This window comes from Pelophylax lessonae (genome assembly GCF_965119305.1).
Source record: "Pelophylax lessonae genome assembly, chromosome: 5".
NCBI lineage: Eukaryota > Metazoa > Chordata > Amphibia > Anura > Ranidae > Pelophylax > Pelophylax lessonae.
Genome location: NC_138772.1, coordinates 552,109,807 through 552,137,751, shown reverse-complemented (window position 1 = coordinate 552,137,751; position 27,945 = coordinate 552,109,807). Strand labels below are relative to the sequence as shown.

The following is a 27,945-nucleotide window of genomic DNA, read 5'->3' as shown; positions in this document are numbered from 1 at the left end:
GAGTCTGGGAAGGTGTTCGGAAGCTCAAAGCTATCGCTTTCTTCTCCCATCCAAAAAACTTCACTCTTATACTGATTGATCTTTGAGCCAGATGCCTCAGCATACTGCTTCATCACTGAGACCACCTCCTACGCCTCCTCTGTCCCAGAGATGAAAACAGACACGTCATCGGCATAGGCCACAACCCTCAAAGGGGGCTCACCAGGAATGCCCAAAGGCACCCCCCCCCCCCCAACGGTCCACACTCTAATCTCCAGATGAAGGGATCGATTGCGATTGCGTATAACAGAGGACTCAAAGGACACCCCTGATGTACACCCGAGCCAACCTCAAAGGGCCGTCCAATCCAACCATTCACAAGTATGAAGCTTTCAGCTCCTCTGTACAAAGTCTTCAGCCAATCGATAAAGTCCCCCTCCAGGCCATACTTGCCAAGAAGCAACCATAGGTACTCATGATTGACCCTATCAAAAGCTTTTGCCTGATCCAATGCCAGCAGGTACTTTCCCCAGCCTGCAGCCCTGCATCGTTCCAGGGCCTCCCGGACAGCTAACACTGCTGAAAAAGTGCTTCTACCCTGAATCGAACAATGCTGGTGGTGAGAAAGTAGATTGCCTGCTACAGACGATAAACGCCAGAAAATAGTATCTTCCCATCAATATTGAGAAGGCTAATGGGCCGCCAATTCTCGATTCTCAAAGAATCTTTACCGTTTGACAGAAGAATAACTGCAGATTGTCGCATGGAGGGAGAGAGTGAACCCTCTCTCAGACAGCCATTAAAAACCTCCACCAAAAATGGGGCCAGAGTAACCTTAAAATGCTTGTAAGACTCAGCTGTCAATCCATCTGGCCCAGGCGACTTCTTAATAGAAAGCTTATCAATAGCCTTAACCACCTCATCTGCAGTGATGTCCTCTGCCAAACTCACCAGAGAACTGCCATTTCCCAGTCCTGGAATAGAATCCAAAAAACCTGACATGCCTGCCCGATCAAGGTCCCTCCTGCCCAGGAGGTCAGCATAATATGACCTGGCGATTTCCAGGATCTCCGACTTGGACTAGGGATCAAGGAACCCATACATACTGTCAACCAGGCCTAAAACTGACTTAACTGCTCTACCTTGTTGGCAATTCTGGTAAAGGGTCGGGCGAGTGATATTTCCCATAATCCCTTTGCAGAACCAAAGAGGCATGCCTGTCATATTGACACTTCCTGAGCAAGAGTTTAACCTCAGAGATCATCACTGGATTTCCGTTGTTCGAGACAAGCCTATCAAGCTTCCTCCGCAAACGCTGGTAGGTGACATACTTATCAAGCTGTTTATTTCTTCCTATAGCCTTGAAAAACCCAACAATCCTTCGTTTTGTAAGCTCCCACCACTCCGACTTACTGCTGCAAAAGTCCATGATCGATACCTATGCCTGAAAAAAATCCTCAAAGGGTTGACTCCCCTTCTCATCGTCCAGGAGTGCCGAATTCAGCTTCCAGGTACCCCTCCCTCTAGGTGGTGTATCGGGGCTATTTAGAGTCACAGACAGAATACAGTGATCGGAAAACTCCACCGCCTGACACACTGGTGACGTCTGGGCAGCAGTGAATGTGCACATCAACCAGACCTGCCTCTCTAGCTATTTTGTTTAAAAAAAACCCATCACAGTCCGGCCTGGCTCCGGTACCTTTCCTGTCCTTAGTCCTAGTGACGGTGTTGAAATCACTACAGAAGACAACTTGCTGGACTGTAAAAAGAAAAGGCTTGACCTTCATGAAGAGGCATTTCCTGTCCCACTTTGTCTGGGGCCCATAGATGTTAATTAGGCACAGGTCCTGCCCCCCCCCCCCCCCATGGAGAGGTCTAAGACCATGCATCTCCCCATTTCTACCTCAATAATCAGGTTACCATGCCGAAAAAAAGTACCGCAACTCCAGTGTAAGGCTCGGCCGCAAGAGACCAGAAGGAGGGCCCACGCCTACTACTGTTTTTTAGCCTGCTTACCCCCTTCCCTACTTGGAGACCCTGCACGCTTTAGTGTCCTCTGTGATTCCTCCTCCATTTAAATCACAGACTCATCACCCGAAGAACCTTCATCCTCCACATCAGAAAACACCTCAAACATATTGGACACCTCCTCCTTCCCAGGTTCAGGCACAGGCACATCCTTTTTCTTCTTCTTCTTCTTCTTCTTCCCAGACTTTCTTTTTGCCTCCAACCACACCATATCTTCATGAGACAACTCTGACTGTAAAGCCCCCTCCCCCTCCAATCCACCATCACCCACAACACCATCCAACCCACTCACTCCACTCACCACAACAGTCCCCCACCCTTCACCCCAGCACCCCCACCATCATTCACTCCATCCCCCGGCACCTCATGCCCTCCAGTTCTCAGACGCCGAGGAGGGGGGGGGGGTCGGTGCAACCTTGCACACTGGTTCAGCTCCCTCCACAGTCCCTACTACTACTGGGGAGACTGACACAGGAGGATCAGACACAACATCCACTGACACTGACTCGGGGGGCACGACACAAGGGGATGACACAACATTGGACTGACCATCAGACACTGATTGTACTGAGACAGCAGGGACCGAGACATTGAGGACCCCTGACACAGCCCCCTCTCCTCTGCCTCCTCCATGTCCAGGTGAAAAAACTCTTCCACTATAGCAGACTGATTATGCAAGGCCTCAGGGCATTGGCTGTACGCATGCCCAAACTCATCACAAAGATTGCATTTAATCTTATTGCAATCCTTAGCCAGATGCCCCAGGCCCTGACACAGAGAGCACTTCGTCTCTGGACATGAGGAGGCAAAATGACCCAGAGAATTCCACTTATTACAGAGCTTGGGCTGGCCAGGGTAAAACACAACAATCCTATCCTTCTCAATAAAGGCTGAGGAGGGAAGATGTTGGACCACATTTCCACACATGCAACCTCATCTGCACCGACCACCCACCTGTCCATATGCCTCTCTCATCCACAATCTTCTTCAGAGGGGTCAGAAGCTCCCCAAATCTCCTCAGCCAGACAGACAAGTCAGCAGAGGGAATGGATTCATTCCTGACCAGGATGGTGACATTCTTCACAAAAGGTTGGCGTGAGACAAGTTTTGGGACGAGTCCCTCCCACTCTGGTAGACCCCTATACACATGTTCATACTTCTACCAAAAAACATTGAGCGACTGGGGGCGAACAAAGGAGAGATCATACTCATAGGAGCCTACCGGACTAATCAGAGCAAAGATGTCATCCGCCTTGAATCCCATCGCTAAAATCTTGTCCACAACCAACCTCCTGATAGGGGGGGCACCCCCACCTTCCCACCTAAGCAGCACTACATTCCTGCAGCTGAAAGACAGGGGTGCAGATGGCAGACCTGCAGCAGACCTCCCTCTTGAGCTGCCCGCCTGATGTGACCCCCTCATCCCAGCCAGAGCCCCAGCATAAGTTTTATTAGCAGGATTAGACACCCCAGATCTTAAAGCTGCAAGAGTATCAGAACCCCCACTCTGCAAATCACCACCAGAGGCAGCAGCAGCTGTCACTCCATCCACCAACACACATACATTCCCCTTTCCAGCATTACAAACAGCTTTATCGTTCACATTCATTTTCCCATCCATAGCACTACTGCTCCCAGCAGACCCACTCACACCAGATGCTGCTATCTTCACCTCCTCCTCCTCTCCTATCATACTCCTTTTAGGTAAAAGCCTTCCACTCCTTGTTACTATACCCTGGGTTTCAGAAACACATTTCACAGTGCAGCTGTCATTTCCTTTCCCAACATTATCTGTAATACCAGCAGCATCCAGCGGGGACTTTGCAAAGACAATGGCAGATCCCTTTCCCTTCCCCCCAGCAGAGTTCACAGTCACAGCCATCTTGTCTGCAGGGCTTTGTACAAACACAGCAGGGATTCCCTCCATGCTGCTCTGCATTCTGGAGTTCATGCTGTCAGTTTTAGCAAAGTATGCCTTCTCAGTAAGTTTTACCTTTACAGGTCCAGGCACAGAGTCATTGCCATTGTCCTCATCAGCAGAATCCTCTGAAAAATGAAAGGTTCTTCCACTCAAGGGAGACTCAATCTCCTGAATAAAGTTTAGCTGTCCTCCACCATTTTCCTCTACCTCCTGTGCTGTTCCTCCAGCTTGCTGGGGAGGGAGAGAGGCAGAGGCCGCCATTTCCTCGGGTGAAGCAGATCCTGAGGTGGATGGGGTATCAGGGGCAGCATCTGGGACCCCCTCCTCACTCTCCACCCGTACTGCCATCGCCGATGCTGAAACTTTTTCGTGACGTGCGACATTCCTCATTTTTCGGAAACGCTCCTCATTCTGGAACTTTTCTTTAAAAGCTTTACTCTTCCTTTAAAGACTTTACCAGACTCTGCTGCTTCTTGATGGCGTCCTCAAAAATTTTCAACTCTGGCTTCAAACTTTGCTACTTGCTGCTCCATGCTTTCAGAGGCGTAACTAGAACATTCAGGGCCCAGGTGCAAGAAATCATGAAGGCCCCCCCCCCCCCCCCAAAAAAAAAACAAGCATGATTTTGACACAGTAGGGGGGGGGGGGTGGGATCAGTAGGCACGATGGTAGGGAGGGGGGGTTGGATCAGTAGGGGCGATGGTAGGGAGGGAAGGTGGGATCAGTAGGGGCGATGGTAGGGAGGGGGGGTGGGATCAGTAGAGGCGATGGTAGGGAGAGGGGGTGGGATCAGTAGGGGTGATGGTAGGGAGAGGGGGTGGGATCAGTAGGGGCAATGGTAGGGAGGGGGGTTGGATCAGTAGGGGTGATGGGAGGGGGGTGGGATCAGTAGGGGCGATGGTAGGGAGGGATTAGTGACGGCGATGGTGGGGAGGGGCTGGGATCAGTGGGGCAATGGTGAAAAGGGGGGTGGGGATCAGAGGTGGGTAATGGGGGTGGGATCAGTGGCAGGGATGGTGGTGGGATCAGTAAAGGCAATGGGGGTGGGATCAGTGGCAGCGATGGTAAGGAGGGGCTGGGATCAGTGACGGCGATGGTGGTGGGGGGGTGGGATCAGTGGCGGCAATGGGGGTGGGATAAGATCCGGCGATCGGGGTTGGGGGGTGGAATCTGTGGCGGCGATGGTGTTGGGGGGGTGGGATAAGTGGTGGCGATGGGGGTGGGATAAGTGATAGTGGTGGGGGGGGGGGAATCAGTGATGGTAGTGAGGGGGGGGGATCAGTGAGGGGGAAGCAGTGGGTGAGGAGGGGTGGGATTAGTGGTGGTGCCATCCTCCCCCACCTCTGCCTCTTATTGATCCCATCACACCCCCCCCCCCCCTCACCACCAAGGATCTCTGTTGTAGAAGTGATAGGGGGGATAGGGATGAAACCTGTGGTGTTGGATAAGTAAGAGGCAGCAATGGTGGGTTGGGATCAGTGGTGGAGTTTGGCAATTTGTCACTGACATTTACATAGCTCCCTGTCAGCCGATTACCCTCAGTGGTCATGAAGAGGACCTATTCCAGCCCAGGGATGCCTGTGAGTCACATACCAGTCTCCTCGCAGAGGTGAGAGCTCCATCCCCTTCTGGTCAGCTGACTCTCCTTCAGCGTCTGTCAAACTCCGCCTCTCTACTCCCTGCTCTCTACATGGATTGGCTGGCTGGCACTCTCATTCATCTTAGCAGCCGGCCACAACAACACCCCCGTGGCGCAACGATCTGATTCTGACTGACTCGGACAGGAGTGAGTGAGGAGCTCACGGCAGTAGCACATCCAAAACTGGCACGCGCCGACTGGCCCCCCGCGGTAGGAGAACGGAGGCCAGCGGGCCCCCCCACAGTGGCAGAACTCCAGGGCCCGGTCGCCAGTGCGACTGCTGCGACCCTGATAGTTCCGCCACTGCATGCTTTATCATGCCTTCATCATGCCATATCATCAGGCCGTCTTCTTTCTATAGTAAGCTTTCAGGGTCATCAGCTTTTCCTCCTCCTTTGTAATTCTCAGCAGACGATCAGCAACCCCCCCCCCCCCTTTGAAAGTGGGGGTCGATTCCCCTTTTTTAGGGCCATAGCCGAGGTCTTCAGGTTAAGAAGAAGCATGAGAATGCAAGTTGGATCCCTCAGGGGGATCATCGCCCGGGTCATCCCCAGAATCTCCCATCCTTACTGGGGCCAGGTAACTCACCTGACCCCCCTGGTGTCTGGAGAGGGAGAGCTGCAGCACACACAGCCACTCTGGTACAGAGACTGATGTGACTGTGGGGGGACATTAGAGTGTAAGCTCCTCTGGTACAGAGACTGATGTGACTGTGGGGGGACATTAGAGTGTAAGCTCCTCTGGTACAGAGACGGATGTGACTGTGGGGGGACATTAGAGTGTAAGCTCCTCTGGTACAGAGACGGATGTGACTGTGAGGGGACATTAGAGTGTAAGCTCCTCTGGTACAGAGACTGATGTGACCGACTCAGTGTTCTCTGTACAGCACTGCGGTATATGTCAGAGCTATATAAATATATAATAATAATAGTGTGTGACTGTGGGGGACATTAGAGTGTAAGCTCCTCTGGTACAGAGACTGATGTGACTGTGGTAGGGACATTAGAGTGTAAGCTCCTCTGGTACAGAGACTGATGTGACTGGCTCATTGATCTCTGTACAGCACTGCGGTATATGTCAGAGCTATATATATGTATGATAATAATAATAGTGTGTGACTGTGGGGGGACATTAGAGTGTAAGCTCCTCTGGTACAGAAACTGAACAAGCATGGCTCAGATTTTGGAATATAATTTTATTTGGATTAATTGGCAGAAATGTTGGAAGCAAATAAAAACTGACACCTGCAGATCATTGAATACAATCACACACACAGTATACAATGTATCATTGATAGAGAATATTTCCGATGAAGCAGAGGTTGCGCGGTGTATACGGGGGAGCGTTGGCGGTCCGAGCTGCGCTCATGTTGCAACGACGTATCATTTATAGTTAAAAACTTCTATGATAATTCACTGACCCGATAAGGTTCTTGGAGAAAGATTTGAGCTTCTTCTTCGCTTTGCACATGAATTTGCACTTCTTTTTTTTACTGGATCTCTTGCTACGTGAATTCTGAACAACAACAACAAAAAAAAAAAAGCGTCAATAATTTCCACACACCGGAACAGCATATGACTTCCCTCCATATAATGTCACAAAGTGACAGGCTGCAGCAGGGGCTGATCTGTGTTAGACACTTGTGAACACAGCAAATAACTGCACATATTATAATATGTAGTAATCAGCGCAATACCGTATCTAAAAAATAATAACCACACAATATCCCCTACCCCAATATTAGTGCACAAGTGCAAAAATTATTATTAATAATAAATTGCTGCCCATATGAAAAAGTGCTTTCACTTCATTCCAATAAATTTAACTGTAATGAAAATACAGCGCAATCTCAACTCCTCTGTGAATAACCAACATTGTTTCTATATAAAAAGATCTTTAACCACTTGCCTACCGGGCACTTTCACCCCCTTCCTGCCAAGGCCAATTTTCACCTTTCTGCGTTCTCATATTTTGAATGACAATTGCGCGGTCATGCTACACTGTACCCATGTGAAATTTTTATCATTTTTTTTTTCACACAAATAGAGCTTTCTTTTGGTGGTATTTAATCACCACTGGATTTTTTATTTCTTACAAAAAAAAAAAAAAGAAAAAAGACAGAAAATTTTGAAAAAAAAAAAAGTTTTTCTTATTTTCTGTGAGTAAATTTTGAAAATAAATAAATTTTTCTCCTTCACTGATGTGCGCTGATGAGGCTGCACTGGTGGGCACTGATGAGATGGCACTTATGGGCACTGATGAGGAGATACTAATATGCTGCACTGATGGGCACTGTTAGGTGGCACTGATAGGCGGCACTGAGGAGCACGGATAGGCAGCACTATTAGTGCCCACAATCAGTGCCCATAATGCTGCCTGTCAGTGCCTAGATAAGCAGGCACTGATGGGCACTGATAGGTGGCACTGATGAGCACTGATGGGCAGCACTGATGGGCAGCACCATCAGTGCCCACAATCGGCGCCCATAATGCTGCCAGTCAGTGCCCATCAGTGCCTAGAGGAGCAGGCACTGATGGGCACTGACTGGCAGTACTATGGGAACTGATTGTGAGCACTGATTGTGGGCACTGTGGGCACTGATGGTGGGCAGTAATTGGCACTTTATTTACATTTTGTGTAATCAGGGCACTGATGATCAGTGCCCTAAATACTTGTATTTGTCTCCCCTATGAGGAGGAGCTGCTGATCATGTGAGGCGAGGAGAGCCGAATAACTGCACTTCCTCATTTACATGTGACCGGCTGTGATTGGACACAGCCGATCACATGGGTAAAGAGTCATGTCATTGACTCTTTACCGAGATCGGATGACGGCAGGCGGGTAGCAAGTGGTTAAGTATCGTAAGGATCGATACAAAGTGACTAAATACAAAAATCTCCAAGTGAAATAAATATACAATGTATCTATTACAGCATGTTCAAAGGAAAAAAGTCTCCAGTGATATTCAATCGATCCAAAAAATAAATAAACCAATGAATCCTAACACCTCTGTGAAGGATAATAAACTTTGCCCCCTTTCACACGGGCGGTGCACCTGACGGACTCCATTTTGCTCAGCTGGGATCGATCCGTTGATCCCCGCTGAGCAGGAGGATGACAGCTCTGTCTCCACTTACTTTGTAAAGATGGAGCTGTCAGATCCCCGCTCTCCTCTATGGGAGATCCAATGAAAACAGACCGCCTGTCCCTTTTCATCCGATCCTCCAGACGGATGGAAAATAGGGTTTCCATCCATCTGGATTTCACAGACAGGATCGGATCGGATAGCAGCGGGTGTCACCAATGACATCCACCGCTCCGTAGGGGTGCATGGAGCATCAGAAAACTGACAGGGACCGGATCGGAAATCCTGTGTGAAAGGGGGTCAGTCCAAAAGATCAGAGGATAATCCTTCCATCTCTGTGTGAGATAATCAACTCAAGAACAGGTGCTCGAAAAAGACTCCACCACCAGCGATTCCTAGCGGCTCACCTCCAGCTTTGACTCCTGTTTCACCAGAGAGTCGCAGAACGCTGTTCCCCATTAGGGATAGTCAAACTCTGGATGGATGGATCTGGATCCCAGTTTTTCCTCATATATAATGGCCCACCATAGGGAACCAAACAATATATGTAGCGCTCTCTGTAAAAACTTTTATTATCACACAAATAAAAAGATCGCACTCACATAATGTCGCACTAAAAGCTGTGCCAGCTGTAATCTGCTCCCAGTATACATCCACTGGCTTTCAGCTGTAAAAATCGTTAAAGGTCATGGGTATAGCCGAATGTCAGCTCCAGCCTCCAGAAGTGTTGCCTTCTCAAACAAACTTCTTCTGCAGACCCCACTAAAGAAGATCGTGACTTCAAGTAAAGTCGCACGATTTCAAAGTCGGATTAAGGCGGAGTTCCAGCCTAACCGTCCACTCACCTGTCCCACGGTCCAGTGATGCGCCGTCTTCTCCCTCTCTGCTCCGCGGTGCCGGCATCACTGATGTGGGCACCCGGCTGTGACAGTTTGCGGCTTCACAGCCGGGTACGCACTGCGCATGCGCGAGTTGCGCTATGCGTCGTGATTGGCCGGCAATCTTCTGGGACCTCTGACATGTCCCAGAAGATTGCAGGGAGGGAGGGAGAGAGGAGAACTTCCGCTCAGGGCGCCGCGGCGCTCCGAGCGGAAGTGGGAGCGGGTACATGTCAAAACTAGGTACCCGCTCCCCCCCCCCAAAAAAATGACATGCCAAATGTGGCATGTCAGGGGGTTAGGACTATTTAAAGCGGAAGTTCCACTTTTGGGTGGAACTCCGCTTTAAGTGTGAGCGAAGACTATGGAAAGTTATGGATTTTAAAATCCAGCACATCCCCGCTGTCAGGACAGAGCTCTGCATGGTTTACATAAGTCTCTGCCCAACGATCGGCAGGGGAACTGGTGGACATCCAGTGCCCGGCACCCACAGATCGGCTTCTGCCGTGACTAATCACAGCAAAGGTGGCCCGCTGGCGGCTCGCACACGCTCCCAGACGGAGGTGTAAAATCCCGTATATATATATATACAGTCAGATCCATAAATATTGGGACATCGACACAATTATAATATTTTTGGCTCTATACACCACCACAATGTATTTGAAATTAAACAAACAAGATGTGCTTTAAATGCAGAATTTCAGCTTTAATTTGAGGGTATTTACATCCAAATCAGGTGAAAGGTGTAGAAATTACAACAGTTTGTATATGTGCCTCACACTTTTTAAGGGACCAAAAGTAATGGGACAATTGGCTGCTCAGCTGTTCCATGGCCAGGTGTGTGTTATTCCTTCATTATCCCATTTACAAGGAGCAGATAAAAGGTCCAGAGTTCATTTCAAGTGTGCTATTTGCATTTGGAATCTGTTGCTGTCAACTCTCAATATGAGATCCAAAGAGCTGTCACTATCAGTAATGAAAGCCATCATTAGGCTGAAAAAACAAAACAAACCAATCAGAGAGATAGAAAAAATATTAGGTGGGGCCAAATCAACTGTTTGGAACATCCTTAAAAAGAAAGAACGCACAGGTGAGCTCAGCAACACCAAAAGACCTGGAAGACCACGGAAAACACATGTGGTGGATGACCGAAGAATTCTTTCCCTGGTGAAGAAAACACCCTTCACAACAGTTGGCCAGATCAAGATCACTCTCCAGGAGGTAGGTGTATGTGTGTCACCTTCACAACAGTTGGCCAGATCAAGAACACTCTCCAGGAGATAGGTGTATGTGTGTCAAAGTCAACAATCAAGAGAAGACTTCACCAGAGTGAATACAGAGGATTCACCACAAGATGTAAACCATTGGTGAGCCTCAAAAACAGGAAGGCCAGATTAGAGTTTGCCAAACAACACCTAAAAAAGCCTTCACAGTTCTGGAACAACATCCTATGGACAGAGGAGACCAAGATCAACTTGTACCAGAGTGATGGGAAGAGAAGAGTATGGAGAAGGAAAGGAACTGCTCATGATCCAAAGCATACCACCTCATCAGTGAAGCATGGTGGTGGTAGTGTCATGGCGTGGGCATGTATGGCTGCCAATGGAACTGGTTCTCTTGTATTTATTGATGATGTGACTGCTGACAAAAGCAGCAGGATGAATTCTGAAGTGTTTCGGGCAATATTATCTGCTCATATTCAGCCAAATGCTTCAGAACTCATTGGACGGCGCTTCACAGAGCAGATGGACAATGACCCGAAGCATACTGCGAAAGCAACCAAAGAGTTTTTAAGGGAAAGAAGTGGAATGTTATGCAATGGCCAAGTCAATCACCTGACCTGAATCTGATTGAGCATGCATTTCACTTGCTGAAGACAAAACTGAAGGGAAAATGCCCCAGGAACAAGCAGGAACTGAAGATAGTTGCAGTAGAAGCCTGGCAGAGCATCACCAGGGATGAAACCCAGACTTCAGGCTGTAATTGACTGCAAAGGATTTGCAACCAAGTATTAAAAAGTGAAGTTTGATTTATGATTGTTAATCTGTCCCATTACTTTTGGTCCCTTAAAAAGTGGGAGGCACATATACAACCTGCTGTAATTCCTACACCGTTCACCTGATTTGGATGTAAATACCTCAAATTAAAGCTGAAAGTCTGCAGGTAAAGCACATCTTGTTTGTTTCATTTCAAATCCATTGTGGTGGTGTATAGAGCCAAAAAGATTAGAATTGTGTCCATGTCCCAATATTTATGGACCTGACTGTATACTTGATTCTGCACAGGAGGGCTGCCCTATAGCACCATATCTGCTATACGGGGGTCCTTAAGTAGATAATATATATATATATATAAATATAAAAAAATATATATAACTATTTATGAAAAAAAATGTGATTAAACTTCATCTTTAACCCCATTTCGACCGCGCCATAGCTGAATGACAGCTACAGCTCGACTGTCTAGTTCTGGGAGGCTGTCGTATGACGGCGGCCCGCGATCGCACCTGCTGTTGGGGTGTGGGCGGGGCGCTCTGTGATTGCAGTGTCCGGACAATCACAGCTGATCAGGGAGGTAAACAGATGCCGGTTATCGGCACTCCTTTCCTCACACTGACCGCACGATGAGAGGAGAGCCGATAACCAGCTTCTCTAAAAGGGACGTCTACACTGATAATCAGTGCTGCCAATCAGAACCCATCAGTGCCTCCTCATTAGTGTCACTTATCAGTGCCGTCTACCAGTGACCATCAGTGCCACCAATAAGTGCCCATCAGCGCTGCCTCATCAGTGCCTCCTCATCAGTGCCAATCAATGCCCATCAGTGCTCATTAGTGCCACCCATCAGTACACATCAGTGCCACCTACCTGTGCTGCCTGTCAGTGTCCATCATTGCTGCCTATCAGTACAGCCTCATCAGTGCCCATCAGTGCCACCCACTAATTCCCATCAGTGCCACCTATCAGTGCTGCCTCATTAGTGCCCACCATTGCCACCTCATCAGTGCAGCCTCATCTGTGCCTCCTCATCAGATCACATCAGTGCAGCCTATCATTGCTCATCAGTGCAGCCTATCAGTGCCTGTCAGTGCAGCCTCATCAGCACACATCAGTGCAGCCTTTCAGTGCCCATCAGTGCCACCCACTAATTCCCATCAGTGCCACCTATCAGTGCTGCTATCAATGCCCATCAGTGCAGCCTCATCAGTGCCGCCTCATTAATGCCCACCATTGCTGCCTCATCAGTGCCTCCTCATCAGATCACATCAGTGCAGCCTATCATTGCTCAATACTTATCAGTGCAGCCTATCAGTGCCCATCAGTGCAGGCTCATCAGCGCAGCCTAACAGTGCCCATCAGTGCCACTCACTAATTTCCATCAGTGCCACCTATTAGTGCTGCTATCAGTGCCCATCAGTGCCGCCTCATCAGTGCCCATCAGTGTCGCCTCATTAGTGCCCACCATTGCTGCCTCATCAGTGCAGTCTCATCTGTGCCTCCACATCAGAGCACATCAGTGCAGCCTATCATTGCTCAATGCTTATCAGTGCCCATCAGTGCAGCCTATTAGTGCCCATCAGTGACGCCTATCAGTGCCGCCTCATTAGTGCCCACCATTGCTGCCTCATCTGTGCAGCCTCATCTGTGCCTCCTCATCAGAGCACATCAGTGCAGCCTATCATTGCTCAATGCTTATCAGTGCAGCCTATCAGTGCCCGTCAGTGTAGCCTCATCAGCGCACATCAAGAAGGAGAAAAATTACCTGTTTGTTATAAAATCTTGCAAACAATGAAAAAGTTTTGTTTTTTTCCCCACAATTTTCGGTTTTTATTTGTTTATTTAGCAAAATATACCCCAGAGGGGATTTTAATATCACCAAAAGAAAGGTCTATCTGTGTGAAAAAAAATTATAAAAATGTCACATGGGTAGAGTGTTGAATGACCGTGCAATTGTCATTCAAAGTGCGACAGCGATGAAAGCTGAAAATTGTCCGGCAGACGAGTGGTGGACTCGCTGTGATTTGTCCCGTGTGTATCTTTCCTGCTATTATAAATTAATGATTTGCATGGCAGTTTTATTCTTTACCTGGGACAGGCTGGCACACTCCACATCCTCCTCCTCCTGCTGCAGAGCGCAGACCTTCACCTCCTGCAAAGTCAGACACACAGATCGTCTCTTATTATCAATGCCATGACATGAATGTTCAGGAAGAATGATCAGTGAGCAGATCAGACAGACAGAATATCAGAGGAAGATCATCCCTGCTTCAGCCAATCGTTCAACTATAAAATGCTGAGAAGGAGAGCGGATGCACACAGAACCAGAAAATCAAACCCCTGCATGTTTAGATGGCAGCTGGAGCCTGTCGGTTCGATCTGTCAGCTCTGATTTATTATAAATCCCTAAGAGCTCATTCACACATGTGGCTAGCATAGCTGCTTCTCTGAAAAGCAATCCAAGGTGGATCGCATATCAGAGGGCATTGATTGTTAAAATTTTGCACCCCGAGCGCCACAACTGGTGGTTGCAAGGCCACTGCGGCATGGCCTGCTTCGCTTGAATGGGTCTTGCCGTTTAATTTTTGCATCTGCATGCCCTTGTTCAGGTGGGTGGTTGGGGTACCATAAAGCCTTGCACGAAGGTAACACGTAGTAAATCGCTTGCGATACAATGAGGATCCGCCCACTGACAGTTAAAATGTAAAAAAAACCGCCAATTATCAGTTGTTAAAGTGATTGTAAAGGTTTTTTTTTTTTTTTTAACTAACAATATGTTATACTTACCTGCTCTGTAAGGGATTTGCACAGAGCAGTCCTGATCCTCCTCTTCTGGGGTACCCCCGGCGGCGCTCCTGGCTCCTCCTTTTCATCAGGTTCCCCCACGGAGAGCTGCTTTCCATGGGGTGCCCCCGGCGACGCTCCTGGCTCCTCCTCGCTATCGGTTGCCCCCACGGAGAGCCTCTTTCCATGGGGGCACCTGGCGATGCTCCTGGCTCCTCCTCTTCATCGGGTGCCCCCATGGAGAGCCGCTTTCCATGGGTGCTCCGGCGACGCTCCTGGCTCCTCCTCTTCGTTGGGTGCCCCCACGGAGAGCCGCTTTCCATGGGTGCTCCGGCGACGCCCCTGGCTCCTCCTCTTCGTTGGGTGCCCCCACGGAGAGCTGCTTTCCATGGGGTGATCGATATTCCCGATATTTCGGGAAAGTGCTTGTACTGGAGTGATCCCTGCAGCTAGAGGCATCACCCCGGTACCGGCGTCCATAGCTGACGTTCGGCTGTCTTGTAATGACAACCGATGTGGCTGAGAAGCCGCTCGGCTGTCATTACAAGGAGTGGGAGGGGACATTTCCCCCCCATCCCACCGGGAGACCCGGCCAACCAGCCTGCACGGCCGCCGAAGCCCCGATCAGAGCTGCATTCAGCTCTGATCGGGTCTCCATGTAAAAACCCGGAAGTGAGCGGCAAATTAACCTTCCCCCATCCGCGCTATAGCCTATATACGGCTGAAGCGCGGACTCGAATTTTCGGGAGGCCGTTTTTAAACGGCCCCCCAGTGACACACCCCCCGCGCGCTCCCGCAAGCGCGCTGCGGGGGAAATCTGTGTCGGCCGTGTCCCTTGGACACGGCCGATCACAGATCGTGGTGAATGGCCAATCACAGCGGCCATTCACCACGTGATCGGGCCGTCCAATGAGCGATGATCTCATATGTAAACATATGAGATCATCTCTCATCGCCGGCGCTCCTTCCTCACACGGAGCCTGCAGTGTGAGGAAGGAGGGGGTGCCTCACAGCGCCGGGGACGCAGGAGAATGTAAACAGGGCACTGATCACCAGTGCCCTGATTACTAAAGGTAAAAACACACACACAGTGCCCCCCCATCAGTGCCCACAGTGCCCGCCATCAGTGCCCCCCATCAATGCCCACAATCAGTGCCCATAGTGCTGCTAGTCAGTGCCCATCAGTGCCTGCTCATCTAAGCACTGATGAGCACTGACTGGCAGCACTATGGGCACTGAGTGTGGGCACTGATGGTGCTGCCCATCAGTGCCGCACATCAGTGCCACCCGTCAGTGTCCAGTGCCATCCGCCAGTGCCCATCAGTGCCACCTATCAGTGCCCATCAGTGCCGCCCGTCAGTGCCACCTCTCAGTGCCGCCTCTCAGTGCCCAGCAGTGCCACCTCTCAGTGCCCAGCAGTGCCACCTCTCAGTGCCCAGCAGTGCCGCCTATCAGTGCTCATCAGTGCCGCCTATTAGTGCTCATCAGTGCCGCCTCTCAGTGCCGCCTCTCAGTGCCGCCTATCAGTGCTCATCAGTGCGGCATATTAGTACCTCCTCATCAGTGCCCATAAGTGCCACCTCATCAGTGCCCATAAGTGCCACCTCATCAGTGCCCATCAGTGCAGCCTATCAGTGCCTATCAGTGCCGCCTCATCAACGCACATCAGTGAAGGAGAAAAATTTATTTTCAAAATTTACTTGCAGAAAATAAGAAAAACTTTTTTTTTTTTTTCAAAATTTTCTGCCTTTTTTCTTTTTTTTTGTAAAAAATAAAAAACCCAGAGGTGATTAAATACCACCAAAAGAAAGCTCTATTTGTGTGAAAAAAATGATAAAAATTTCATATGAGTACAGTGTAGCATGACCGCGCAATTGTCATTCAAAGTGTGACAGCGCTGAAAGCTGAAAATTGGCCTGGATGGGAAGGGCGTTTAAGTGCACAGAAGGCAAGTGGTTAAAAAAAATTGGCGTTTTGAATGCTTTTAAGTGCAGAGGAGGGGTTTGGGGTCTTTTAGACCCCCAGATCCCTCCAGAAGAGTACCTGTAAAGTAAAAAAAAAAAAATGTTTTAAATGTACCAAAATTTCGGCCCATATTGGCCGATACCAATACGCGATGGCAAAATTATCGGTATCAGTATCGGCAATTAAAAAACGATATCAGTTGATCACTAATTGACATCTTACAAAAACACTTGTAATCTGCCAAAAAATAATCTTGTGTACTTTTTTGAGCTTCAAGCGTTTTGCTTCAGGCAACAAAACGCTCATTTGAGACTTCAGAGATGAGCGTTTTACGAGCTGAAATACGCTCAGGTGTGATCAGGGCCTGAGACTTTACAACTCCTTTAACCACTTAAAGCGTAACTCCACTTTTGTTGAGAAAAAAATATTCCCCTCTGGGTGATCTCTGTACATTGCAGGGATTGTAACAAACTTTGTTGCAGATTCCTTCCTTTTGTTATTCTGAAGGAATCATTGTTTGTTCCTCTGTGCTGAGTGAGTGTAATGGGAGTGGTTTCAAAATTACCAATCAGCTGTGGCAGCTGCAGGGCTCTAATGAGGAAATCTGCTGGGCCTGCGTCCCTTTAGACGTGTTCCTACTGGGAGTGTCTCACCAAAAATGACATTTGTGTTACAGGGGATGCCAGAAATCTGACTTGTTTCTTAGTGCAGACTTCTGGGAAAATTGGTGAGAAGTAGGAAATGATGTTTCTGGGGGTGTGGTCAGTATACATTCTGTGTACAGAACAGCTCCAGGCGGCCATATTGCATTGCGTTTTCAGAAAATTACAACAGATGCAGATTGAAAAGGAAAGGGAATTTTTAATAACAGTCAATTACAATATGATTTGTGTCACAATTGTATACGCTATTTTGTGTTTTCTTTATTTGCTATTTTTTTTCCCCACGAAAGTAAAGTTACCCTTTAGCGCCGGTTCACACTGGCGCGACGCTACTTTCAGGGGCGACCTCCGAGATCGCGGTGCGAGCAGCGCGCCGCGACCTCGGAGCGGCCGCCACGGACTTCATAACATTGAAGTCTATGGCGGTCGCCTCCTGGTCGCCCCAAAGAAGCTCCAGACCCTTTTTCTAGGTCGGAGCGACTTGTGTCGCTCCTATTAGAACGGGTCCGTAGCTTCCCTATGGGAGGCGACCTGCGGCGACCTGTGAGGCGACCAGGTCGCCTCACAGGTCGGCCTAGTGTGAACCGGGGCTTAAGGACTGGGCCTATTTCTGACACAAGTTAAAATCCGTTTTTCTTTTTTGCTAGAAAATGACTTGGAACCCCAAAACATTATATATATATTTTTTAGCAGAGACCCTAGAGAATAAAATGGAGATCATTGCAATACTTTATGTCACACTGTATTTGCGCAGGGGGGGGGGGCACCTCTCCCACTGCCCATAAAGTGATCCTGCTGCAAATTCGCTGCTGGGACCACCCTTATGTTAAAGCGGACCGCCCGTCGTTTAAAAAACTACCGGGGTTATGGCGGCTATCTGCTATCTGCTGCCATAACCCCAGTATTTATCGTTACAAAGTACCGATGTAAATACTCGGTGGGCGGTCCGTAAGTGGTTAAGCAGCCACGCTCTTACCCGCTTGCCGACCAGCCACCGTAGTTATACGGCGGCAGGTCGGCTCTGTCCCGCAAAACGACGTACCTGCATCTCACTACGGGGGACTGCTAGAAAGGGAGCGAGCACGTCATCGGAAGCGCGTACGCCCGTTCGCCATAGGGGGAGCCAATCAGCTGGTCCGGCGGACGCGATGTCTGCCGGGCACCTGGGATCGCTCCACATAGAGACAGAATAACAGTGTGCCATTGTAAACACAGCACACCGCTGTTCTGTCAGTGATGGACACAGGTCTCTGTGTTCATCCAGTAAATACAACCCCCACACAGTTAGGTAGCACCCCCTAAGGACATACTTTGATCGCCCCTTCCCTGCCAGTATCATTATTACAGTACCAATGCATATTTTTATCACTGATTACTGTAGTAATGTCACTGGTCCCCCCAAAAGTGTCAAAAATGTCAGTTAGGAGTCCGATCTGTCCGCCGCAATGTCGCAGTCCCGCTAAAAATCGCAGATCCCTGCCATTACTAGTAAAAAATAAATAAAGAAATAAAAATGACATAAATCTTTCCCCTAGTTTGTAGACACAATAACTTTTGTATAAACCAATCAAAATACGCTTTTTGGGATTTTTTTTTTTTTTTTACCGAAAAAACAGGATACAAATTGGCCTAAAATGATGAAAAAAATTTCATTTTAAAATTGTTTTTTTTTGGGAATATTATATAGCAGAATGTGAAAAATATTGTTTTTTTTTCCAGAATTTTCGCTCTTTTTCTGTTTATAGCGCAAAAAATAAAAATCGCACAGGTGTTCAAATACCACCAAAAGAAATCTCTATTTGTGGGGAAAAAAAGTACAATAATTTTATTTGGGTACAGCGTCGCATGACTGCGCAATTGCCAGTTAAAGTAACACAGTGCCAAATTGCAAAAAAAATGGCCTGGTCATTAAGGGGGTAAATCCTTCCTGTCCAGAAGTGGTTAAGGAGCGGGGCCCCCACGTCCTTAAAGTGATTGTAAAATGTTGTGTTTTTTTTTCTATTAAAATAATAAATCTCTTATACTTCCCTCCTCTGGGCAGTTGGTTTTGCACAGCCCAGATCCTCCTCTTCTCGGGTCCCTGGCTGGAGCTCCTGGCCCCTCCCTCCTGTTGAGTGCCCCCACAGCAAGCAGCTTGCTATGGGGGCACCTGAGCCAAGCTGCAGATCCCTGTATCCATTCAGACACAGAGCTGCCTTTCGGCCCCACCCCTCTCTTTTACCTGATTGGCTTACTGAGTTTGATTGACAGCAGCAGGAGCCAATGGTGCCACTCATGTGTCTCAGCCAGTCAGGAGAGAGAGCCCCGGACAGCTGAAGCACTCGTGGACATCGCTGGATAGACTGGGGGCTCAGGTAAGTATTAGGGGGGGGGGGGCGCTACACACAAAAGGCTTTTAATCTTAATACATAGAATGCACCTTCTGACTTTACAGCCCCTTTAACAACCGATGACTCATTCAGCTGTCAGCGGAGTTCCCCTGTTGAGAGCTGAAGTGCAAATAAAGTCCCAGCAATTGGAGCTGGCAAAAAAAAAGAAGCCGGCTAAGTATATCAACAGCACAAGAAAGTAAGGATAAAAAGAAACATTGTTTCTTTTTGTATCTTTCTGTTTATTAATCTACAGATCAAAGGGATGAACTTCCATCTGCGGAAAAAATCAGTTTAACCTTCTTAGCCCCAGAAGGTTTTACCCCCCCTTAATGACCAGGCTATATTTTGCGATTCGACACTGCGTTACTTTAACTGACAATTGCGCGGTCGTGTGACGCTGTACCCACATAAAATTAATGTCCTTTTCTTCTCACAAACAGAGCTTTCTTTTGGTGGTATTTGATCCCCTGTGCGATTTTTATTTTTTGTGCTATAAACAAAAAAAGGGGGACAAGTCTGAAAAAAAAAACAATATTTTTCACATTCTGCTATATAACATTCCCAATAAAAAAAAAGAAAAAATAAATAAAAAAAAAAAATTTTCATCATTTTAGACCAATTTGTTTTCTGCTACGTATTTTTGGTAAAAAAAAATCCTATCAAGTGTATATTGATTGGTTTGCGTAAAAGTTATCTCACTTACAAACTACAGGAAAGATTTATGTCATTTGTATTTATTTATTTATTTATTTTTACTAGTAATGGCAGTGATCTGCGATTTTTTTTGCGGGACTGCGACATTGCGGCGGACAGATCGGACCCTTGACTGACATTTTTGACACTTTTGGGGGGGGGGGGGGGGACCAGTGACATCACTACAGTAATCAGTGCTAAAAATATGCACTGTTACTGTAATAATGACACTGGCAGGGAAGGGGTTAACACCGGGGGCGTAAAAAAAAAAATGGTATTGGTATATCCCTAGTTATCAATAATTTGTTTATTTCCTCACCCCGTCCTCCTTGTAGTCACATTGCTCCAAGTTGGTGTCCTCAGATCTGGGACAGTCCGTCTCCTTTATCAAGAATCCGATTGCTGGAGAGTCTCCCTCCTCCTGCGGAAAAAAAAGAGACAAAGTGTATCTAAACCCAAGAGCAAAACTGTAACATTGTGCAGCTCATCCATCCTTAGATGTGGGGGCTGCATTAGTTTTCTTTTTTACAGCCTCTTTTTCTCTTACGTCCTCCGACAGTCGCCGCCACCTCTAAGTCATTACTATTGGGTATTGACTTCCGCTCCGCAGGAGTAGCTAGGCATAAGACTTAGTCAAAAGAGCAAAGCATTTAGCATAGACACACCCATGGGGGCTGTCCCACTGGTCAATACCCCCCTGCATTGATCCCTCCCAACTCAGTTTGTCTCTGCCTAGCGTCAGGAGTAGTCAGGCTTCCCTGTACTTTGGCGTTCAGACTGTCTCTTCCATAACTCTCTGTTTTGTCCTTCCTGGCTCAATTTCTTCTCCTTTTGCGGGTCTTTGGTCACTGTACATATAGCGGTGGGCTGCGCACTACGCAGCGATTTTAAAGGGCCAGTACCTTTTATTGCACTGTTGTTTTCTGACTTGGGCAATGGAATCTCAGGACAGAAAATTCCCTCCAGCCCTGGTAGGGGACCCCAGTCCTGCTGTGGCCCCTTTTATACCTGATTTGGCCGCCATAGTGGCGTCTTTAGTGTCCAAAATGGAGGTGATGATGGCTGAACGTGCTGCTAGGAAAAGGCCCAGATTATCTATCTCCTCTGATTCAGATGGTGATGTGGCTGCTGCGGCGGGGGTGCCCTTTTCAGGCTCATCCCTGGACCCTCTGGGGGGAGGTGGGGGTGGAGGGGGTTGATGATTCTCCCCCGGGGTCGCCTGAAGAACGCGTGACCATGGATGAGTTGATTTCTTCTGTGAAAGAAACACTACACTTGGAGGATGAGCCCAGTCCTCCGGGCGTTGTGTCCTCTTTTGGTACACACAGGACCTGCAAGTCGGCGCAGGTTTTTCCCTGCCCCGCTGAGTTTCATCACATTGTGAATGAACTGTGGCGCACTTTAAAACGTCCATTCACGGTCCCTAGTCGGTTTAAACTACTTTATCCCTTTGCGCCGGCTACGGAATCACGATGGATGGTGTGTGCCTCCACAGGTGGATCACACTGTGGTCGTGTTAAACAAGGCTACCTTGATTCCTACTGAGGAGACCCCGGTTTTTCGGGATCCCACGGACAGAAGGTTGGAGTCTCTAGCCCGCCATTCCTACACGGTGGCGGGTTCCTTGCTCAAACCTGTTTTCGCGTCCATTCTGGCGGCTCAGGCGGTGGCTGATTGGACTAAGGTGCTTAGACGCAACCTCTCGTCTGATTCTGCCCCGCCTGCCACGCTGGCTATGGTGGACCAAATTCACCAAGGAGTCATGTATTTGTGCGATGAGGCCTTAAATGAGACCCCTTTGATTGCACGCCTATCTAGTGTTGCGGTGCTTAACCGTCGAATGATCTGGCTGAAGAGCTGGTCGGCTGACCAGACATCACGGAAAACAGTTGCTGATTTTCCCTATGCTGGTTCTCGCCTTTTTGGCGAGGCGTTGGATACTTTGGTAAAAGGCGTCAGCAAGAGCACGATGCTGCCCCAGAACCCGAAGCACAAGTCCTTTCGTGGCAAGCGGGGTTCCGCCTCTCGACCCAATCAAGGGTCCTTTCGTGCCTTTAGGAATCAAACCAAGGGCAAGCCCTTCAAGGGCCAAGGTAGCCAGAAGAAGCCCTGAGGGGGCAAGCAGAAGTCCGGCAATGCCGGTGCGGCTGGTCAATCTGCCTCTGCCTGAAGGGACGCCCTCACCCATTTCAGGTGTGGGGGGACGTTTGCGCGGTTTCCTCCAACCTTGACTGCTCCGAATTCCAGACAGTTGGGTTCAGGAAATCATTCGATCAGGGTTCAAGATCGAATTCCTTTCCCGGCCGGGCGGACAGGTTCTTTCCCTCAAATCTTCATTTGACCCCAGGGCGTCTGCAGGACCTGCGTCAAGCAGTGCAGGACCTCCTTGCCCAGGGGGTGATTGTCCCGGTGCCTCATCGGGACAGGTTTTGGGGATTTTATTCCAATCTGTTCACTGTGCCCAGAAAGGAGGGCAAGGTGCGTCCTACTCTGGACTTGAAAGCGCCGAACCACTTTGTGCACGTTCGAAAGTTCCGTATGGAATCTCTCCGTTCGGTGGTGGCCTCCCTGAGTCCAGGGGAATTCCTGGCCTCTATAGACCTGAAGGATGCGTACCTACACATCCCCATTTTCGAGGGTCACCAGAGGTACCTTTGGTTCGCATTAGCGGAGGACCACTATCAGTTTGTGGCGTTACCTTTCGGTCTCGCTTCGGCCCCAAGGGTCTTTACCAAAGTGCTGGCACCTGTTCTGGGCCTGTTGCTGGCACAAGGCATTGCGGTCTTGGGATATCTGGACAATCTCCTGTTAAGATCGAGTGCCAACCAAGACCTACTGTGCGATCTGTCCACTACGGTACAGACACTCCAGGAGTTCGGATGGACCATCAACGTACAGAAGTCGACCTTGTCTCCTTCGGTTCGTCTTCCCTATCTGGGAATGATTCTGGACTCTGCTCAAGCAAAAGTGTTCTTGCCGGAGGACAAGCTCCGGACCTTACAGGAAGAGATCAGGTCCCTCAGGGACAAGCCATCCTCGTCACTCAGGACCTGCATGCGGTCCCTAGGGTTGATGGTATCGGCCTTCGAGGCGATACCCTTTGCTCAGTTTCACACACGGTCTCTTCAAGCGGAGATCCTGGCCATGTGGGACAGGATACCTCAGTCCTTGGATCTGAGTGTCTCATTGAGTCGCCGGACCAGAATGGATCTTCTGTGGAGGCTTCAGGAAAATCCTTCCGTCCGTTGCTGTGGACGGTGATTACCACGGATGCCAGCCTGTCGGGCTGGGGTGGAGTCCTGGGCAACCTGTCTGCCCAGGGCACTTGGTCGGAGGAGGAATCCTCCCTTCCGATCAACATGTTGGAATTGAGAGCGATAAAACTCTGTCTCTTCCAGTGGTCGGATCGCCTTCGGGGCCGTCCTGTTTGGGTACAGACGGACAATGCTACCGCGGTGCCTTACATCAACCACCAAGGGGGCACCAGGAGTGCCCAGGCGGCTCAGGAGGTGACCGACATTCTGTCTTGGGCCGAGACTCATGTCCCGGCAATTTCAGCAGTTCATATTCCGGGTGTGGAGAATTGGCAGGCCCACTATCTGAGCCGCCATACCCTGGATCAGGGGGAATGCTCCCTACACCCGGAGGTCTTTCAAATGCTGTGTGCAAAGTGGGGATCCCCGGACGTGGATCTGTTCGCGTCACGGCTAAATCACAAGGTGGTAAGATTCGTGGTAAGAACGCGCGATCCGTGGGCGGATGCCTCGGATTCGTTGGTGGCCCCTTGGCATCAGTATCGTCTGATGTATGCCTTTCCTCTGATTCAGTTGTTGTCCAGGTTCCTTCGCAGGTTAGCCTCGGAACCGAACTTGGTGATTCTACTGGCGCCGGACTGGCTACGTCGGTCCTGGTACGCCGACGTTGTTCACCTGGCGGTCGAGCCTCCTTGGCAGCTGCCAATGCGGGAAGATCTACTGTCTTAGGGACCGATCTTCCATCCTGCTTAGTCGCTGGCTTTAACGGCCTGGCTGTTGAAAGCCAGGTCCTGAGAGACAGGGGTCTCTCCTCAGAGGTCATTCCTACTCTTATCAAGGCTAGGAAAGCCTCATCTGGTAAAATCTATTACCGTACCTGGAAAGCTTATTTCGCCTGGTGTGAGTCCAGGGGGTTCTCTGTTCCCTGTTAAGGCGCACTCTACCAGATCATTGAGTACGACCTGGGCCTTCCGACATCAGGCGTCGGTGGCCCAGGTGTGCAAGGCTGCGACTTGGTCGTCGGTGCACACCTTTTCCAAATTCTATAAGGTGGATGTTCTGGCATCAGCTGATGCCTCCTTTGGCCGCAAAGTTCTCTGTGCGGCAGTGCCAAAGGGGACCCTTGTTTTTTTGTGGGTCCCTGGCTGTTGGGGTTGTTTATACCCTGGGTTTTTTGCTTTCCTGGGCTTTTGCTCCTGTTGAGCCTTTTTATCACGTACCTGGTGGAGACCAAGCTGTAGAGGGGGCTTCTCTTGCACCTCCTGTCCAACACCCCTGATAGAGATGACAGGCGGTGTAGGACACAGAGTGGCACGAGGGCCGGTATAGCAGGTGATGTCTTGGCAGAAGACTGATGGCTGTGGATCACCGGATGAACACCTGGAACTGGAACTCGTGATGCTGGATGAGAAGGCAGGAGCGAAGTCGGAAAACACAAGCCAAGGAGTTGTCAACAGCCGGACAGCATGGGTACAGGAACGTGAGACAGAAGCGGAGTCAGGATACAAGCCGAAGTCGGTACACAGTCTGGCAGCAAGGTACAAAGGCATAAGGCCAAGGCAGGGTCAGACACAAGCTGAGGTCACAGGTAGGCAGGCAGGAATCCAAGAAGAGTCAAAGGCAAGCCGGGTCGGTATAACGGGAAATCCAGGAGCAGGTCAGGGCACAGGTAAACAGGAACAAGCTGAAAGACCACTCAGCAATGTGCTCCTGTCACCGCTTGGTATAAATAGGCCGTTTGGCGCCAATTGCGTGCGCACGTTGCGTACGCACGTTGGCGCGTGTGCGCATTGGCGCATGCGCATTTGCACATTCCTTCCCGTGTGCCTGGGCATGCGCACTGAGCGTCTCTTACACTTTTCTGTTGCCCAGAAGGTTCCCTTACGGTGCGTGTAAGGTTCCTTTCTCTGATGTGGGTACTGCGTTGCCTTGTCTACGGTTGTGTCTCCCACCTCTCATATCTACACTGCTTTGGGACATCCCACTAGTGATGACTTAGAGGTGGCGGCGACTGTCGGAGGACGTAAGAGAAAACTGAATTTTTGTAAAATCTTACCGTAAAATTCCTTTCTCTGAGTCCTCCGACAGTCGCCGCCCCCACCCCTCTTTTGGGGTTTTTTCTTGTACACCTACTGCTATTCTACCAAACTGAGTTGGGAGGGATCAATGCAGGGGGGTATTGACCAGTGGGACAGCCCCCATGGGTGTGTCTATGCTAAATGCTTTGCTCTTTTGACTAAGTCTTATGCCTAGCTACTCCTGCGGAGCGGAAGTCAATACCCATTAGTGATGACTTAGAGGTGGCAGCGACTGTCGGAGGACTCAGAGAAAGGAATTTTACGGTAAGATTTTACAAAAATTCTGTTTTTTCCCTGTACCCGGTGATCCTGCCAGTAACACACTTCCTGTCCTAGGGTGGCAACACTCACTTACTGTACTGTATCTATGGAATAGCAGCATTGTCACCCAAGAATTGGACTACAGAACACCTTCCCTATGTTACGGGGATGGGGAGAGGGAGAGGTGTTCTATAGTCCTAATCTAGGATGACAACATTGATTTTGTACAGTATGTATGGAGGAGCAGTGTTGTCACCCAAGGATAGGACTACAGAATACCTTCCCTATGTTATGGGGATAAGGAGAGGGAGACGTGTTCTGTAGTCCTAATCTAGGACTGCAACATAGTTTTTGCACTTTATCTATAAAGGAGCAGCGTTGCCACCCAAAGACAGGACAACAGAACACCTTCCCCATCATTATGGGGATACAGAAAGGTGTTCTGTCATCCTAACCTAGGATGACAACATCCATTTAGTACTATAAGGAGCAGCGTTGTCACCCAAGAACAGGACTACAGAACACCTTCCCCATCTTATGGGGTCGAAGGGAGGGAGAGGTGTTCTGTAGTCCTAACCTGGGGGTGGCAACATAGATTTTGCACTTTGTCTATAAAGGAGCAGCGTTGTCACCCAAAGACAGGACAACAGAACACCTTCCCCATCATTATGGGGATAGGGAGAGTGTTCTGTAGTCCTAACCTAGTGTGACAACATAGTTTTTGTACTGTATGTATGGAGGAGCAGCGTTGTCACCCAGGGACAGGACTACACAACACCTTCCCTATGTTATGGGAATGAGGAGAGGGAGAGGTGTTCTGTAGTCTTAACCTAGGTATGAAGGAGCAACATTGTCACCCAAGGATGGGACTACAGAACACCTTCCCTATGTTATGGGTATGGGGCAAGGGGGAGGTATTCTGTAAGCTTGGGTTGCAACATAGGTTTTACACTTTTTCTATGGGGGAGCAGTGTTGTCACCCAAGAACAGGACTACAGAACACCTTTCTTATGTTATGGGGATGGGGAGAGGGGGAGGTGTTCTCTAGTCCTAACCCAGGGTTGCATCATAGATTTTGCACCGTATCTATGAAGGAGCAGCATTGTCACCCAAGAACAGGACTACAGAACACCTTCCCCATCTTATGGGGATGAGGCGAGGGAGAGGTGTTCTGTAGTCCTAACCTAGGGTGACAACATTGATTTTGTACAGTGTGTATGGAGGAGCAGCGTTGTCACTCAAGGACAGGACTACAGAACAACTTCCCTATTGTATGGGGATGGGGAGAGGGAGAGGTGTTCTGTAGTCCTAATCTAGGATGACAACATTGATTTTGTACAGTATGTATGGAGGAGCAGTGTTGTCACCCAAGGATAGGACTACAGAATACCTTCCCTATGTTATGGGGATAAGGAGAGGGAGACGTGTTCTGTAGTCCTAATCTAGGACTGCAACATAGTTTTTGCACTTTATCTATAAAGGAGCAGCGTTGCCACCCAAAGACAGGACAACAGAACACCTTCCCCATCATTATGGGGATACAGAAAGGTGTTCTGTCATCCTAACCTAGGATGACAACATCCATTTAGTACTATAAGGAGCAGCGTTGTCACTCAAGAACAGGACTACAGAACACCTTCCCCATCTTATGGGGTCGAAGGGAGGGAGAGGTGTTCTGTAGTCCTAACCTGGGGGTGGCAACATAGATTTTGCACTTTGTCTATAAAGGAGCAGCGTTGTCACCCAAAGACAGGACAACAGAACACCTTCCCCATTATTATGGGGATAGGGAGAGTGTTCTGTAGTCCTAACCTAGTGTGACAACATAGTTTTTGTACTGTATGTATGGAGGAGCAGCGTTGTCACCCAGGGACAGGACTACACAACACCTTCCCTATGTTATGGGAATGAGGAGAGGGAGAGGTGTTCTGTAGTCTTAACCTAGGTATGAAGGAGCAACATTGTCACCCAAGGATGGGACTACAGAACACCTTCCCTATGTTATGGGTATGGGGCAAGGGGGAGGTATTCTGTAAGCTTGGGTTGCAACATAGGTTTTACACTTTTTCTATGGGGGAGCAGTGTTGTCACCCAAGAACAGGACTACAGAACACCTTTCTTATGTTATGGGGATGGGGAGAGGGGGAGGTGTTCTCTAGTCCTAACCCAGGGTTGCATCATAGATTTTGCACCGTATCTATGAAGGAGCAGCATTGTCACCCAAGAACAGGACTACAGAACACCTTCCCCATCTTATGGGGATGAGGCGAGGGAGAGGTGTTCTGTAGTCCTAACCTAGGGTGACAACATTGATTTTGTACAGTGTGTATGGAGGAGCAGCGTTGT

The 27,945-nt window shown here is 49.0% G+C and overlaps 1 protein-coding gene across 1 annotated transcript in view; it reads right to left on the bottom strand.

Annotated features, from left to right (window-relative positions):
- Positions 1 to 4,413: 4,413 nt before the first annotated feature.
- Positions 4,414 to 27,945, bottom strand: part of LOC309556596 (cathelicidin antimicrobial peptide-like) — a gene marked incomplete at its 3' end in the record, with an annotated part of 37,810 nt that continues 14,278 nt past the window's right edge. Inside the window, exons 2-5 of the mRNA XM_082259035.1 lie at positions 20,326 to 20,427; positions 13,620 to 13,682; positions 6,988 to 7,082; positions 4,414 to 4,477 (exon numbers count right to left, since the gene is read on the bottom strand). Of these exons, the coding sequence (XP_082115161.1) occupies positions 4,414 to 4,477; positions 6,988 to 7,082; positions 13,620 to 13,682; positions 20,326 to 20,427 (324 nt within the window). The remainder of the gene's footprint in view (positions 4,478 to 6,987; positions 7,083 to 13,619; positions 13,683 to 20,325; positions 20,428 to 27,945) is intronic.